Source organism: Tenrec ecaudatus, chromosome 4 (assembly GCF_050624435.1).
Source record: "Tenrec ecaudatus isolate mTenEca1 chromosome 4, mTenEca1.hap1, whole genome shotgun sequence".
In the NCBI taxonomy this organism is placed as follows: Eukaryota; Metazoa; Chordata; class Mammalia; order Afrosoricida; family Tenrecidae; genus Tenrec; species Tenrec ecaudatus.
The window spans coordinates 20,665,557-20,684,027 of record NC_134533.1 but is presented as its reverse complement, the minus strand read 5'-3'; the positions used below and the strand labels follow the sequence as shown (position 1 = coordinate 20,684,027).

Below are 18,471 nucleotides of genomic sequence, written 5' to 3'. Positions count from 1 at the left end.
TTTGTGTTGGCATTTCGTGTGTAGGGTGTACATAATATCATTAGATTGTAGCAGAAGCACTAAAATAGGCAAAATTCAGACATATTTGAGTAATTCAACTCTTTTATCTTTCCCTCGACCTCCCGACTTGATTGGCAGTATGCTGAAAGTATTTTTTAATCTGTGAACTATATAGTAGAAATAAATCAATTTGCTATTTATCTTTCTGGATACAAATCACGAATTGAAATTCTTTGTCAATGGATACTTTTACGTGTAACCAAACATTCATCAGTCATAATTGCTCACATGACAAGCAAGACTAGACATTAGACATCTTATAGTTCACGTGTAATGTGCAAAGACTACACATTTAACATACTTAATTTGAAGAGTACATGATATTTCTTGAGCAAAGGTTCTTAGATTATTTAGGATAGGTAGACAAGCTCAAACATTAAGAAAGGAAAGAGATCTTAAAGATAAGGTACAAATGCATTTAAAAATAAGTCAAATATAGTTTTAAAGGTATTAATTATTTTTATAAATATCATGTAACTAAAAACGGTTTTTATAATGAAATACATTAAAATAATATTGAAACTTAATACTATATTGCATAAAATACTTATTCATATTATAATATTCTTTCCTACTTTATTTTTTAACAAGATTAAGTTAACAGCTTAACTGTATATATTCAAAATAATGTATACTAATATTATTGCATGCTATTTATATTTTATCTATTTATTGCTAAACTGATAAATCTTAGTCCATGCTCATGTTTTCTTTATTTTCAGGTACACAACTCACTTGTTTACAATTTAAACCAAATGAAAACAAATATGGAAAGCCAAAGAAACATCTCAGAATTCATTCTTTTGGGATTTTCTTATGACTCAAAGATACAGCTGTTTTTTTGTATGCTATTTTCATTTTGTTATATATCCCTCTTGGTAGGAAACTTATTGATACTTCTTTCCATTCGATGCAGTTCCCTTTTCCACCAACCAATGTACTATTTCCTTAGCCACTTGTCTTCTATGGACATCTGCTATACTTCAAGTGTCACACCCAAATTGATTGGTGACCTACCATTAGAGAAAAAATCCATCTCTTATGGAAATTGCATGTTGCAGGTCTTTACCATGCACTTCTTTGGCGGCATTGAGATCTTCATTCTTACTGCCATGGCCTTTGATCGCTATGTTGCCATCTGCAAACCTCTCCACTACATGATCATCATGAACAGAACAAGGTGCCATCTTATTGTCTTAGTTGCCTGGGCCGGTGGGGCTGCCCATGCCTTTCCACAATTGTTCATGACAATCTCATTACCCTTTTGTGGTCCTAATGAAATTGATCATTATTTTTGTGACGTCTTCCCTTTGTTAAAAGTTGCCTGTACTGATACCTATATCATAGGGGTTCTGGTGGTTGCCAATTCAGGGATGGTGGCCTTAGTAACGTTTGTTGTCCTAGTTGGTTCTTACGTGATTATATTATTCACCTTAAGGAATCACTCAGCAGAGGGCAGGCGCAAGGCCCTGTCTACCTGTGGCTCTCATGTCACGGTGGTACTCTTATTTTTTGCTCCAACAATATTTATCTACCTTAGACCTCCTACCACATTCCCTGAGGATAAAATATTTGCTCTGTTTTACACTATCATCGCTCCTATGTTCAATCCTTTAATCTATACTCTGAGAAATACAGAGATGAAAAATGCCATGAGAAAAGTTTGGTGTCAAGGTTATTTTCAAAAGAAACATGTAATTAATTTCCAGAAGAATAATAGACAAATTCCTTAAGATAATGTCTAATTATAAAATGCAAATGTTAGAAACGATGTCAAACTTTATCTTTCTATTTCAACATGATAGGATTATCTAATAGAAATGAAATTAATAAGTTAGGAGAGCATTAATTAAATACTAATCTATGTGAGTATGAATACTAATCTATGAGTATGAAACATTTGACTGGGGGGGCATTAACGTGGTGTAGCGAGAATGAATTGCATTGAATGACTTTTGGGCTATTCCCATTAATATGGTGTTATACTGAGAAGATATTTATAAAGAAAACACTTTTTCAAATTAGTTTGTCTGCTTTTAAGAATTTCTCAGACCTACAAATTACAGAGCATCCATTTCAATATTTTAATCATGTTCAACATAAAGTAATCAAGATCTCAACAAGCGTTTACTAAGATATCATCAGCAAGATGGTTCTTTGAGTTATATGAAAAGACAAATGAACAGCCACCCAAAAAGTAAAGCATATATTTCAGAACACAGATCACCCAGTTTAATACCTTATATGGAGTTTTAATTATCAATAAATTAATAGAAAACCCACAAAGAAATTATACAGTCCATCTATATTTATGACAAAAATGTAAATATAACAGATAAAAGCTTAGCCTTTTCCCCATTGTGTCTTAGAACAATTGGACATACAAATACAAAAAGTAAACATGCCAAGATACATGCCTAACACTTAACTAAAAACAAAAAAAATAAACAAACTCACTGCCATCAAGTCAATTCTGAATCATACTGAACCAATAGGACAGAGGAAATTCGCTCCTGTGGGTTTCTGGGACTGTAAATGTTGTGACATATAAAGCTTCATCTGAACCTAAGTTATAAACATAAGGTTTTTCTGAAGAGATCAGTAAAAGAATTTATATATAAATACTTTATGTGTAGGGAAAAGAGATGCCATTGAGTAGATGAAATTTTTGAGTAAACAACTAGAGCTAGAAAACATCAATCTGTTAGAAAACAGCAGGCAAATATGTGGGATGTTATGGGAGAAATTGTAAGTTAAGAAGGAGATGCCTAACTCAAGATTTGGGAGGCATTTGACAGGGAATGATGGAAACTTTGAAAAATTAAAAGCTCAGTTGGATTGTAGGCAATAGACCGATTATGTGTAGATCTTCCTTACTCCTTTGGTAACAAGTCCTTTGAAGACAGGGCATTCATAGTCTGTGATCATTTCCAGTGCCTTGGACTTTGGCCTTAAATTAGTGTCTTGGTTTCTGAGGGCTGCTCTAACAAATTCTGACAAATCAGGTGGCTTTGAAGAACAGAAAACGTATTGTTTCACTGTTCTGGAGGCTACTGATGTGAATCCAGGGCATCAGAAGCACCATGCTACCTACATCTGCTCCAGAAGAAATGTACCCCAAAGAGTTGCAACTCATGGCTAATAGGTCAGCAATCATCTTGGGAGCTGTTACTGAGGAATAACAGCTGTCGACAAAAGACAAATGGTGGACAAAGAAATACATTGGAGACGTGAAAAGGTTGCCCGCATGTACTGTCAGCATGATGAGAAGGTTTCCCAGAAGAATAATTGCAGAGAAGAAAGAAAACACTGCAAAACAAACTTCTTCTATCACTGGATTCTGAGAAAGTCCCCAGAAAATGAACACAGTGACATTGTTTAGTTTTTCCATAGAATTAGTCTAATAAGTAGAGTTCCCAGAAGGCAATTGGTCTGAAAAGGATAAAAAAGACCAATAACATTATTGTAGGGAAATGTATCATCATAATGGAAATGGGTACTGACTACTCTTTGAGACCCACAGTCTAGGGAAGTACATTCTGACAATTGTCCCATCACACACCAGTCCACTCACCACTGCGGACGAGTTCTCGACATCCAGCGAGATCAAGCAAATCCCCTAAGTCACCCAGCACGCTAAGGGGTTCATCGCTCTTGCCATTTTAAAAGGTTTCTTTATCTCTTTGCTTGTAACCATGCATCCTCATTGATTTGAAATGATGTCCCTGTTTGGGGCTTTTCTTGGTTCAGACCATGAACAGGGTCAGATGCTAACCTTAAAATCAGAGATAATTTGCATCTATGTGTCTTCGTAGGAAGATCTCTGAATCTATTTTTGAAATATCAGCTATTAAAACCCTCAGCCAGTAAAACTATGCCTTCCTTGGGCTTTGGGCTCTTTAAAAATTTGTGAGATCAAATAGGTGATAACTATTTGAACAACTGGCTGGAATGTTCGGGCAATGTAGGTTTAGGTCAATGAGGAAGGATCAAATCAGAAGAGGTGGGTGAAAATAATTCCACAATTCAAAACTATATTCCATGTCATGGAATTATACACGTGAAAGCTTATGTTGGTGTGTTTGTGTGTGCATATAAAACAGCAGTAGCAACAGGATAAGCAGAATTAAATACAACTAAAATATCCGTTGAGCACAGTTAGACTCTGACACGCGTGGGGTCACCATCAATTGGAATCAACGCAATGGCACCTGGGTGGTCTGTGTTTGAGGGCACAGTAGCATTTCTATATCCGGAGAAGTCGACCTTCACTTTCACACAGATTCAAAGACATAAGTCTACAATTTGTCTTTTGACTCTCGACATGCCTGGACACTGCCGTCACCGGGGAGTTCAAGTAGGGCCAGTTGGATGGTCACATCCATATGGAACTTGTATGTTTTCATGCTTCCCAAGGTTATCTTAAAATTGATGCTTTTGAATTATGTTGTCGGCAAAGCCTATTGAAAGTTTCATAGACTGCCAGATGAATAGACAAATCTGGTTTGGACAAAGTCCAAACAGAATGCTCCTTAGAGGTAAGGAGGGTGAGCCTGCATTAACGTGGAGTGTTAATACCATTGGACACGGAATCAGGAGAAACCAGGTCCTGGAAAAAGGACACAATTCTTGGAAAACTAGAAGGTCAGTACAAAAGAGGAAGAGCTTAGACCCGGGGGCTTGATACAGTGGCCGCAACAATTGGCTCCAGCAGAGCAACTGTGAGGATGGCACGGGCCTGGGCAGGGTTTTGCTCTGTGGTTCTTAGGGCTGCTCTGTGTCTGACTGGAATCGATGGCCTCTGACACCAAATTGTCCCCACGTTCCGCAGAGTCAGGATATGGTGTGACGTAATAGAAAGAGAAACAAAACAAAACGCACCCAACGCTTAGATCAGGGTGCTATTGTTACTGTTGTCTTAGATAACACCAAGTGGGGTTTCAACCGATAGTGACCCCACATCCCGAGGGACTTTGAACGGCATAGTGCTATCAGAACTTGGACAAATCACTTCAGTCCGTCGACATTGGTTTCCCTTTTTGTGAAATGAGAATGTTTCCATTTCACGTTCCTCTCTGTCATTGTGAAGGGAAACCACTCTGCCAGCTTGGAGTTGTCACTAAACCCTCTAGGAGGGAGTGCTAGGAAAGGAAACAGAGCGAGGTCTCACGTGCTTTCTGCACTTCAAACTCGGGCTTCCCTGCGCTTGAGTTTCGGTGAGTGTTTTGATCTCATCCAGTGACCAAGGGGGTAGGGTTTTATAATTATCACAAGAGAAGTGCCTACATGCTTCTGAAACCCTCTTGTAGAAACACCAAAATAAAAGAAAATCATTTTAGCCCAGGAAAGGGAGCTGGGAAGCCAGGAGTATCACTAGAGAGTGTAGTGTGGGAGCTTTATTTGGGAAGTTACCACACATAGTTCTAGGTAATTGCAATGAAAAGTGTTTGTTCTCTTGTGCACAGCTTAGCTATGCATCAGATCAGACTCAGTGGCACATAACCACCGTGTCTTGAATATTCACTAAAGTCATGCAGCACAATAGAGAAGATGACTGTTTCTATTCTTAAGCAGCCTGGGTAACTTACTGACATGGTCAGGTCACAGTTTAAGCGTATGGATCAGTGAACGATGTCATATAATATTATGATCTACCTATAGATTAATCAATTCTCAGTTAGCAACAACATTTTCATGATTTAGGTACTCAACACATATTTGTTGAATTTTAAAATTCTGTGCAGCACACCACACACATGACATTGAATGTTTTCTCCGGTCCTCTCTAATAGAACTCTAGACGGCCTGGGAGAAGTGCCCTGTGGATTCCCGGGATTGACACACTTTCCAGGAGTAGAAAGCCTCCTTTCCCTCTGGCGGAGAGGCTCGTGCCGACCTTGCAGTTAGCAGCCAGCACTTGACCCCTCACCAAGGCAGCGAGAGACGCAAAGACAGTTCTTTCTAATTTGTCTTTATTTAGTTCTTTGATTCTTACATTGACGTTGTGTTTGTCGGCATTTAAAGTTTCTCATGAAGACGATGGTGAGAGAAAGGCTGCTTTCTGCTCCTGTAAACAGGTCGCCTCAGAAAAGCAGAAGAATTGTGTTGAGTCAGCACTGACTTGATGTCAGTGAGTTTGGTTTTTTGGGGAGTAGGTCATATAGGACATTGGGGGAAATTGAAGATTGAAATGCATTTGAAAAGCAACTGTGCTTTTCAAGGAAACAATATATAGTGAATTCATGCATCAGTATTATTTTATATCATGAAATTTGATTAATTTTTATATCAGTAGCCCTGCATTACTACCATTTCTTCATTGTACAGAAAGACTGTTTCATGGAAGTTTTCTTAAGTAATTCAGTTACAGAATTACTAAATTTAAAATTCACCATTAACTATATGGTCCACAATGTCCAGATTGGCCTGGAACTCTGTTCTAATGATGGTCCAACTCTCCCATCTGCCAATGTATTAGCTTCTTCAACTGATTAAATAAATATTACACTTCACTAATCACTGTCCTTTAATGCTTCTGTATGCATGTTTATATATGTATATATACATGTGTGTACATATTAACTTATTAAATAATGTGTAAACTGTATTTTATATAGTCATATTAATTGGTCCCATACACTGGGTATAATATTTAATGAGAAAAATTAAGAAAATAGTAACAATTTATCTTTGAAATAATTTAGTAGCAAAAACAGAAAAAGGGTAAGAAAACAGTTATTTCTTGATTATCAAATATAATTTGACAGAGAATCTAGATTATGCTACTTTTAAGAATCATCATTATCAGATGTGATCATGTAAGTAATATGAAGTTCAGTGATATGTGCTTTTTTTTCTTCTTCTTCAGAGTAGGCTTTATGGCAGTGGTTTTATGAGTGAAAGACTCAGGCGAGAGCCAGAGATGACTTCCTCTGTTTCCCCACTGCCACAAAGAACAAACAAACAAACTCATTTCCCTCAAGTCAATTCTGACACAAGGCCTAGGTAAAGTTTTCCTCCAACCTGTATCCTTCTTCACCTACTCTCAAAGGAAATGTTCCTCCTACAACTCTGTGTATCCTGGGTTCAATCATGTGTTACACCTCCCACACAGACATCATAGACAATACTCACCACTGTGAAGATTCATTAAGAAAGTTAACAAGTTACTACAAGTTAGGATGAGAAAACTTTAAGGAAAAAGTCTTTTGTCCGCAGTGGTATCTCTTCTCAACTGACAGCTCCAACTCCCTCCGGTCTTCAGCCTCTCAGCCAGAGAGGCTCTTGAGTGTTGCCTGGTCCTGTGGGTCAGGAAACCTGTCACCCTGCATTATGAGCTTGACATTTCTGAGCTCTGCCTCATAGCTAGTGCAGATCTTTTGCTTTGTCTCATGGTTTCCGTGTGGCAAGATCTCTGGTGGCATTGCTGCCTCCTCCACTTCCGCAGTAATCTTGCTGGTTCTTGGCTATGCTTTCTTAATGATCTTGGGTTTGTTGGTTCCTGCTTTGAGATGACTGTCTTAGACCCAAAGTAATGGCAAAGTCAATAAATCACCTCTACTAGTGCTTCACATACCCCTTGTCATGGTCCCTCCCAATCACTTGGTGAAGTCACAAAGACCTGGACAGATGAGCCATATTTAAATTGGAAATTTAACCTCACCCAAAAGATATGATGACGTGAACATAAGACCCTTAATCCAAAAATAGGAGTGCTGGTGGCCCAATGGTTGGTTTGCTTGATTGTTAACCAAGAAGGCCAGCAGTTTGAATGCACACACTGTTAGGTGGGAGAAAGGTTTGGCATTCTATCTCTATAAAGATTTACAGGCTGAAAAATACTATAAGACAGGTCCACTCTCTCTGACCAAGTGGTCATTGTTTGGATTTGAGTTGACAGTGGTGGAAATGTAACAATGTTATTAAAAATCAACCTTATAAAAGGTTTTAAAGAAAGATTAAGGTTATAAATCCAATGGGATCTCTGTTGTTTTACAAATTTTTATGGTCTCCAAAAGTTTTTTAAAAATATCATTGTGTCCTGTACCCTTTCAGGTGATTAGGTTTCTCTTCTGTGCTTTGGACTCAACTCCACAGAAAATCAGGACAACCGCACTGTGAGTCCGCATCAGCTCAATGGCATTGTTTCCATTTTTCTCTATTCTTGGGCTTTCTGTGTATTTTCTTTAAGATCTGAGATTTTCCTATTGTATGATCATGATATACCCCAGCTAGTTCAAAGGAATAACTAATGTAAATAGACATTATTCTCTAACCAAACATAATATATTTTACTAGATATATTTGATTGTACTAAAAGTAACTTAGACACATTTTTATCTAAAATTACACACAGTCTTATTTTTTTTTGTATTCTCATAATTTCATTATAAATGTGTCATAAGCTATATATACTTCATGTGCCAAAAGGACCTTTGGAAACAACTGTTTTCAAAGACTGGGGGTTTTACCAGATAGCAGCCAAGTCCTTGGACTTCAGACTTCCTCCTTTTATTCAAGCACATAGAAATAGAATTTTAAAAAGCACACATGCTTGGATCTGAAGCCCTGGTGGCATAGGGATTGACCTTGAGCGGCTGCTAACTGCAAAGAAGGCCAGTAGTTTGTAACCACCAGTCAATCCTGGGGAAAATATGAGGCTCCTGCTCCTGTAAAACATCTTAAACGTACTAGACCATTATTATGGACAGAATAATAGTGACACGTGGTAAAAATATGTTTAATAATACATCAGGGAAAATGATTCATTGGGCATCAAAGACATATTAATTCATTTAATATTTTGTGATGGTTGGGCATATACACACACTACATACTGATTCAAAAATTTCACATAAATAATTAAATTACACTGATTGTATTCAATAAATTATGCAATCATTTACACTCTCTTTTCCTAAATGTTTTCTACCATTCTCACAAGCACACTGGGCCCTAAACTTCATTTCTAAACTTTCTAGTTGCTGTTCTTAATTTGGTCCCTCAGAGATGGTTCAGTGACCTATTAACTCTTGTCCCAAAGGTTTCCATTGTGCTCTTCACAACGACTTTTCCTGCACAAATATGGATGTGACAGATGATGCCTAAGACTAAATACATGTTATGTTTTGCAGAACTTAAACATATTCTTACTCATCATTTAGTCGGAGCTAATTTAGGATGATGCATTTACATTCAACATCTTTTCTTTATTTCCATATTGAAAGGTAAGATGAGACATATGTAGTTTAGAATATAACTATGCAAAAATACAACAAATTAAAAAAGGCTCTGATTCAAAACATGGAAATATTAAAGCATAAGCCAGTGAAAAAAATTATATAGATTTGGATGCACTGCGTTTGTGGATTCTCCCTAGTTTGCAAGGTTGTGACTTGAAACATTCTTGCTTATCAAAAGAATGAATTACTATGCATTATTCATATGCTGCAATGGAAGAATTGAGCTTTCGGGAAAAGCTTGACTCAAGTTGATGTAGCATTGGTCCACATTGATCTTATTTATTCTGGCTTTGTGTCTAACTGTATCAGAAAATGCTATACATTTACATCATATTGTTAACTATAAAAACAATGACCTTCTACATCTGATTGACTATTATACAATAATATACACAATTAATTTGATGTCTGTCCACATAGAATTCTATTATAGAACATGTCATCATATCCTCATGTCATCATTTGCTTTATGAGATAATGTTGACGCTCCACAGCTTCCTCACGGTATTCTTTACTTCCGCGTTCCGTAAGGTGTAGATGAGGGGGTTGAGAAAAGGTGTGCCGATGGTATAAAACACTGCCACCAACTTGTCCACAGGAAAAGTGGTTGGAGGACGTGAGTATATGAATATACCAGGACCAAAGAATAAGATGACCACAGTGATGTGAGAGGTGCAGGTAGAAAGGGCTTTTTTCCTTGCTTTTGCATTATGATTTCGCAGTGAATGCAAGATGACAAAGTATGAGATCATCAGCAGAAAGAAAGTAGTCGAACAAAGAGCCCCACTGTTGGCCACAAATTGGAGGTTGATCACATAAGTGTCCATACAGGCAAGTTCCAACAAGGGCTGGAGGTCACAGCAATAATGATCAATCAAATTGGGTCCACAGAAGGGCAGTTTCAAGGCCAGAGAAATCTGAGTAATAGAATGTATAAAAGATCCTATCCAGGCAAGAATAATCAAGATGATGCAGACCTGTCTTCTCATGATGACCGGGTAACGCAGAGGCTTACAGATGGCCACATAGCGATCAACGGCCATGAGGATAAGGACAAAGATCTCCATGGCACCAAATAAATGCAGGGCAAACACTTGTGTCATGCATTCATTGTAGGATATGACTTTCTTTGCAGAGAGAGCATCTGCGAGTAGTCTCGGGGCAGTGGTAGTTGAAAAGCAGATATCAGACAAGGATAAATAAAATAGAAAGAAATACATGGGACTCCCTAGAGATCGACTGAACTTGATGGTCACAATAATGAGCAAATTTCCCACCACAGTTCCAGAGTAGAAAACTAAGAAGATTATGAACACCATTTTCTGCTTCACGGGATCCTGTGTCAATCCTAACATTATGAACTCAGTAACACTCTTATTTTGATGCATTGTTTCAGTAGACATGGGGAAAGTAGATGTTAGAATTTATCTGGAAGGAGAAATTAGGTAGATTGTAAAATGAGTACTGCATTTGGAGTTCAAATGCCTCTGGGTGATCATGGAAGTTGTACTTACCTGTGAGTAATTGCATCTCTGTTTACTGGTTTTTATGAGCAAAGTAAAATACAAAACACTTACATATTTAATCTGTTGCTTGTAAGGGTCTGATAGGAAAATCATGAAAAAATAAGTGTTCATTGCAAATAATTAACATACATGTAAATGATTTGCTATAAGTGGATAATTAACTGAGCTAAATATTGACCTTCAGCTTTCAGCAAGCATTTTCAAAAGTAGCCTGTTGAAAAAAATTCAAAATATATATACACATATATACATACACAAATATGTATCTATCTATATATCTATATGTCTATATTTAGAGAGAGAGAGATAAAATGTGTGTGTCTTACTTCAAAGTTATACTTTCATCATGGTTAAATTGGTAGTCCCGTTATAAAGTTTTATCATACGACATTACTAAAAGTTATATTCTCTTTATTCATGATGCTCCTCTGGCTCTTTGAACATAGTTTCTTAAGATACAGAATAGGCCTTAAGCTGTAGTTAAGGAAGAGGGGATGGAGAGCATTCAGCACATATCAGAACGGGTTGCATGTTCACAGCTTACTCAGTACGGACCTAGAAACAAGCTCAAGAAGTGCCAAGTCGCAGTGGAAATATTTTGAAGGTGGTTTTTGTTGGACGTGTTCATGATTTTCCTAAACCTTCACTTTAAGTGAAAGAAGTAAAAGCCAAAGGGTAACTACTGCTATTCATGTATATCTACTTATATGTCTGATCCAGGGTATGGCATATGTTAATATGCCTCATATTAAATGTGGGACAGGACAATGAATAAAGTAGAACTACGAATACTTGATACATTTAATTATGATGTTAGTGAAGAAATCGGAACCTCTCATGGATGGCCAAAAGAACAATAAAGATTCTTTGGAATAAGTACAAATAAAATTCTCTTTAGAAGCAAGAAAGATGAGACTTTGTCTTACTCTGGACATGTTAGTAGGAGGGACTAATTCTGTAGATGAACAAAATGCTTGGCAAAGTAGAGGGACAGGGACAATGAGGAAGATGCTCAATGCGGTGGGCTGACACAGTGGCTGCAACAGTGGACTGAAGATAGCGACGAATGTTCAGAGGGTGTAGGAATGGGCACCGTTCCACTCGTCCATGTTATCTACAGGTGTGCTATGAAGTACAGCCAGCTCAGCATAGCCTAACACCAATCATAACTTCCAGAAACTCTACAACTCCTTTTGTTCACATTTCCACACTTACTACCGCCATGGTTACATAATCAAAAGTAAAATTAGTGTCAAACAGGTAAATTTCATTTGCAACACATTTGCAGGCATAATTTATTTTAAAGAGACTTCCCCAACCTTTTTTCAAGTCCATGAAGAAGAAAAATGGGCAAAAATAATCAATTTTGAGGGGATATTATTCTATCTAAAGAATCAAAAATCTGAAAAGGTATTTGATCCCATCATAATTGAAGACATAAAATCAGAATCCCAGCTAAACTTTGTTTTCAAATACAAGTAAAATTTTTTCGAATATCAATTAAATTAACACACAGTGCTTGCAAAGGCATGGAGTCCCAACCATATCATATTGTTTTTATGAGTGTAAGTGAGTTAATCCCTCAGGCTGTCATGTTCATCATACTCCATATCAAATATGGAGCCATAGATTACAGTTTGTGCACATTCAATTACAAGCAGAAAGATGATCATTGAACCCCTTTCTATGATAGCAAAATATAAGAAATAAATGTCCACCACAAAGTCATCGAGTAAATTAGGAGTAGTACTTTTATGGAACTGGTCATAAAGCAGATATAAGTGCATAGGCCATTAAAATATATTGTAAAATAAAATATCAGAGAACATGAGAATATACTTATAATGATAATATTTCCATTAAAGCGAGGAAAGCCTAGACTACACATTTAATCATTTATGTAATAATTTATTGATTGAACGGGTTTTGAGAAAGTCCTAATATTTTCAGGTTCTGTGGAGAGAAACAGAATTTTGGGTGTCAGTGATGATGACAAACAGCTACTTTTAGAGACCTGATGGTTGGTGATATTAGAAGACATGGCCGAAGCATGGTTTGAATTTAAAAAGAAAGATATTTAGAAACCTTATTATAGGAGATGAGCTAACTTATCTATTTCTGTTGTCTTATACGTGAGCCCTAAAACCTTCTGATATAGGTAGAAAATTAAAAAGTATCTTCAGTTTCTATCTACACAGTGATAAGCATGTTAATATGACTTACTCCATCTGATCACTGGGGTGCTGTGGCATAAGGGCCATGCTTTGGGCTGCTAACCGAAAGGTCTATATTTCAAAAACACCAGTCCTCTTTGAAACTCACAGGGGCAGTTCTACCCTCTCCTTTAGGATTGCTATGAGTGGTCTTTTTAAAAAATATATATATATATATACCACTTATTATATATTGCACAGTATTTGTATTAATATCTCTCTGTAGACACACATATTATGGATGTTTTATTCTGTATCCTCAAGTTGATCCCAATTCATAGCAATACTATATTACAGAATAGACGATTCATCAGTTTAACTAAACTCTAATAATTATGGGGCTAGATCAGAGTGATTTTAATAACTTTCAACAAAGTAGTTTTTGCCAAGTTATAAACACAACTGAATTGTTTTCCAGTGAAAGCGTACCTTCTTCTGTGCAGAGCTGAGCTGTTCAGCTGTTCTCTTTTCTTGCCCCAGTCACTTGTAAGCCACACACTCAAAAGAGGAACAACAACAGCAAAAAAAGAGCTTCTAAACCTCTGATTGTTCTGAAGCCAGGGTCTTTTTGATCTTCCAAGAAGCTTAGGCTCTCCTCTGTCCCACTACAAGCCAAACTAAATTGGTCATATCATCATCCCACAGGCTCTGAAACCCAATCATGCTCAAGAATTTGACTATGAAATGCTTCTCTTTTGTCTTCCCTGGAGGAGTATTTAACCTGAATGATGCAAAATATAGGAGCCTGGGGAAGATCATTCCCCAAAGTGTCCCTTTCCTCCCAATTAAAAAGTATGAAGTCAGATGTGATACAGAACTTATCTACTACTTTTCTTCTTACATGTGACGTAGGGGGTGTGGCCTTTTATTGAAATTAAAGACATTTGAGTCATTAAAAAAACATTTTATTAGAATTGAAATGATGATCATCTAGAGCAGTGGTTCTCAACCTTCCTAATGCCATGACCCTTTAATACAGTTCCTCCTGTTGTGGTGACCCCGTATGTGGGCTTGTCTGCATGTGGGCAGAGCAGCCTGGAGATGCATAGAGGAGCAGTGTCTTGGTTCCTAAGACCATCAGAAATATGGTCATAGGCAACCCCCGAGACAGGGTCGTTCAACCCACAGGTTGAGAACCTCTGATATAGAGCCAAAATGCTTGTTCTTAATATCAGTTTTCTATTAAACAAAAAAGAAAAGAAAAAAGTCTTGGTGTAATTGCTGCTGGTATAAAGTTGGGGCATGTTAGTTCTAGGAAGTATAAATTTACTCAAATGCATAAATATATAAATGAGTATGTAAAATTATTGTAACCAGTATATCAGTTCATACATGCATATATTTATTCCAGTAATAATTTTTTTTAATTAACTCTCTGCCATAGGGTCGATACTGACTAATAACTACCATGGGATGAGGTGCTCCTGTGAGTTTCTGAGACAGTGACGTTTCACGGGAGTTGAAAGCACCATATTTCTCCTTTGAAGAATGTGAAGTACAAGCTGAATAGCACAGTGGATTCATTGTTTTCATGTGTCTTGAATTACATCTTAGGTCTGGACATAGAGAAATAGTAGCACCTTAGACTGCCATACGTGTTTTTCAGGACAAATAATTTAGCCCATAGAATGGGCACATACGTTTTAAAGTAGTTCTTATTTTTTTCAAAATGATAAAATCAAAATATTGCTTTGTAACACATTCAAATAACTAGACATCAATTATTCAAGATGATGTAATTGAGGCTTCTGGTTTCTCTGGGAAGAATCCAGTGTGTGTATTTGTTGGGGATATTAGTAAGAGATCGGAATAGCTATTTCATCCTATGGAGTAAAACATCTAGCTTGCATGAACTTCAAATAACATTGGAGTTTTTTGAGGTGGTCAACCAGTAAAACCTTCATCTGGACATGCTTAATTATGAAATGCTAGAATCCTTTGTTTATTTCAAGATGTGTGACATTCAGAGTCTGGAAGAAATACATGAGAAATTCCCACTTTTTGCTACTTGAAATTACTAGTTCTTTGCACCACGTCATTATTCTCTAGATGCTTCAACGTTCCTAATGATGCTTATATCAAGAAAAGAACTCTTGTTTGAACATTAGATGGTGTAACAATTTTAAGAGTATCAATTCTTTCACAATATATTTGTTATTATTATATTGCTAAGTAGATAGGAAGATACACATCATTCAGATAACCAATATTATGGGGTCAAAAAAGGGTCCAAGGATTTTCCATCAAGCAATTACACAAAGCATGGAACAGAAAGAGAACTGTCTAAAATCTATGACTGGTGGATGCAATAGTTAATTTTATGTCAACTTGAAGATATATTAAAGTGTAGGGTCATATTCAAACTGTTAACCACAATCCATCACACACTGATGATGCCTCCTTGCAGAGGGGTGGTGGGGGTGGCCTTCTCAGGCAGGACTGAGCAAACTTCCCGCTCTCTCTGCCTTCACCTTTCTGCTTGCTGATACTGAGAGCAGCTGGAGTCCTGCCATGTTTGCACCGATCTTGGATCCATGTGACTTTACACCCAGCAGCCTGTGATACTCCTGCCTTTTGCATCATTGCATGTGGTTGAGTGAGTCTAAAGGAGGACTTGTGGATTAGTATGGAATTTATAGAGTTGAGTTGGCCAGGGCTAATATGCTGATGTGATTTATAATAAGTTCTTTATAAGTTATGCCAATCTAACACAGTAGCATATCAATACACCACAGTTACAGGTGGGACCATAGAAGCAGGAATAGGGACCTTGTTTCGAACATAGACATTATGTTAGAAGAGCTTTCAAGATTGTTCCATGGCTTTCCAACCAAGGCAGTCAGGGTATGACTAACAAGATATGACTCATGACTACACGACTCCCACCTAGTATGGTAATCTCCATCAAGGACACCCAGGCTATTTCTAAGTGAGAATAATCCTCAGTGGACTGGCTGGAGAGGGTGATGTAGTATGTGTGAGACAAGACTGTTCTGATCCCAGTGAATTTCCCTAAGGAATGTAATGGAGTATTAAAATGCCTGCGGACTCTGCACATGGATCGTGAGATTTCACTGTGGTTCATAGCTGTCTGCTCAATATTGCCAGGGGCTCATGATGCCAGGAAACGAGGTCCAGAAACTCCTGTCACTGTTTCAGTCAAACAGAGACTAGTTCATTATTCTAAAATTCTAGAAAAGAGGAAACTATGGGGTTTGATACCTCCAAATTCCTTTAGTACTCTAATAAAAGTCAAGAAAGTTATATATAGAGATATACATTAAACCATGGGACAGAAGCAGGGTTTTTCAATAATCACAGGAAGAGATAGCAGGTTTTTATAATGTCACAGGAAGGGACAAGCAGATTTTTATAAAGATCAGCAGTTACATACTCTAAGAAGGAAAGATTTGCAAGGAACATTAGGAAAGTGTATATATATATCAAGGGCCCATTAGATAACCTCTCCTAAAATTACAACATTCATGTTTATCTAAATTTAGGGAACAAGTTCGTGCTTGGCCTTACCAGACCTCCATCCACTGAAGCATCTGAGTGGAGGGATGCTTCATGCCGGACTACTTCTCTTAGTGACCTTGGCAGTCCTGATTGCATAGTGGTTACCCATTGCACTGTGATTAACAGGATCTGAAGTTCTAAACCACCATCTGGTTTGGGGGAAGAAAGGTGCTACTTCCTCCCTATAAACTCTCATAACAGGTACAGCCTAGGAAATCCAAAGAAGCAGTTCTACCTGTCTTTAGACCTCAAGGTACATGATATAATGAGAAATAAGAATAGACATTACATAGTGCTCAAGGGTTCAATAGACTGATAACGCATATACATAATAAACATATATGCACCCAACAAGTGACATTCAAAATTCATCAACCAAATGCCCAATGAGATGAAACATGAAATGATCCGTTCAACAGTCACAGTACGGGATTTCAATATTCAGCTCTCAAGGAAAGATAGCTCAATGGGTAAGAAATTCAATAAAGAATCGAAGAGCTGAACAGTGCAATTAAACACCTTAACCTTTTTGATATTTACACAGCTCTCCAACAAACAGGAAAAAAATACACATGCTTCTCCTATGCACACAGCTCATAATCTACAATAAAATATACATTGAGTCATAAAGCAAGATTGAAAAAATTGTAAGTCATAGAGATCATTCAAGCCATTTATTTCTGCCCATGGCACCAGAAAAATATAAATCAAGAATACAAAGAGCAAAAAACAATGACAAAATAGGAGACTCAAAACCACAGTACTCAAAAAAAAGTGGCTAATAACCCAAATTAGAGAGTAAATCAGGAAGTTCATTGAAATCAATGAGAATGAACACACAATATGCCAAAACCTGGGGGCACAGCTAAGGCAGTTATCAGAGGTAACTTTATTGAGATAAATACACACATGAAAAAGGAGCGAATAATCATGGTCAGCACCTTAACACAGCATCTCTAACAATTAGAACAGAGTCAACAGCACAATCCATGCAGCAGCAAAAGAAAAGAAATCATAGAAAGTAGGGAAGAAATAAGTAAACTGAAAAACAGAACATTGGAAAAAAAGTAAACAACGCAAAAAGTTGGTTCTTTGAAAGGATGAACAAAACTGAAAAACTGATATCAAACTTAACAACAGAAAAGAAGTAGCTGTTATCAATACCTAGAATTGGGGATGAAACAGGAGAAATCACAACAGACCGCCCAATGAAATAAAAAAGTGATAACAGAGTTCCCTGAAAAACTGTATACCAACTTCAATAAATTGGAGGACATGGATTGGAGGACGTGGACAAACACCTAGAAAAGCACTCTCTCCAAATTAACGCATATGGATATTATCAGACTCGGAGCAACTTTAACAGAAGAAACAGGCACCATAAGATACCCCAAAAAATAAAAAAAAATTCTGCATACAGACAACCAATTATTGAGAAAGGTCTCAAAAAATATTAAATGGGAAGCAGATGCCCTCTTCAATAAAGGATTTTGGCAAGCTTGGATATCCACCTGCAGACAAATGAAACAAAACCCATACGTCACTCCATGCACAAAAACACACTCAAGGTGGATCAAAGACCTTGATGTAAAACCCAAAACTCTCGGGATCATCATTGAGAAAATTGGAACAGATCAAGGAGCCCTAGTGCAGGGAATACATAGGCTTTTAAAAATAGCAAAGTAACACACTCCAAGGAAGACAAAATAGACGAGTGGGGCCTATTAAAAATAAAACACTTGTGTACTTAGAAAGACTTAATTAAAAAGTGAAAAGAGAGCCTTTAGACTGGGAGAAGATATTTCGTAATTACCTAACAGCAAAGGGATAATTTATGAAGTCTACAGAATTTTACAAAACTATAAGAAGGAGAAAAAACTGCCCAATAATCTGTGAGAAGTTGGGCAAGGC

General features: G+C 37.2%; 2 protein-coding genes across 3 annotated transcripts; one reads left to right on the top strand and one right to left on the bottom strand.

Annotated features, from left to right (window-relative positions):
* Window positions 1-827: 827 nt before the first annotated feature.
* LOC142445733 (olfactory receptor 4P4-like) lies at window positions 828-1,793 on the top strand. The gene has a single exon (XM_075547661.1). The coding sequence runs from the start codon at window positions 828-830 to the stop codon at window positions 1,791-1,793; it is 966 nt and encodes a 321-aa protein (XP_075403776.1).
* Window positions 1,794-9,769: 7,976 nt separating this feature from the next.
* On the bottom strand, window positions 9,770-15,913 carry LOC142446498 (olfactory receptor 4C11-like). Of its 2 annotated transcripts, XM_075548247.1 has the most exons (2): window positions 15,889-15,913; window positions 9,770-10,701 (listed from the first exon to the last, which is right to left on the bottom strand). In XM_075548247.1, exons 1-2 carry the CDS (start codon window positions 15,908-15,910, stop codon window positions 9,770-9,772), a joined length of 954 nt encoding a protein of 317 aa, XP_075404362.1. In that variant the 5' UTR covers window positions 15,911-15,913. The 2 variants fall into 2 exon arrangements, with proteins under 2 accessions (XP_075404362.1, XP_075404361.1); XM_075548246.1 differs by lacking the exon at window positions 15,889-15,913 and having other exon boundaries at window positions 9,770-10,690.
* Between the last annotated feature and the right edge of the window lie 2,558 nt (window positions 15,914-18,471).

Excerpts from the sequence above, each read along its gene's own strand:
- LOC142445733 (XM_075547661.1), top strand. The coding sequence starts at position 828 with ATGGAAAGCCAAAGAAACATCTCAGAATTCATTCTTTTGGGATTTTCT.
- LOC142446498 (XM_075548247.1), bottom strand. The coding sequence starts at position 15,910 with ATGAGTCATATCTTGTTAGTCA. Across the intron at positions 10,702-15,888 it reads GAGTCATATCTTGTTAGTCA|CTACTGAAACAATGCATCAA; the intron begins TACCCTGACTGC and ends CTTTCCCCATGT.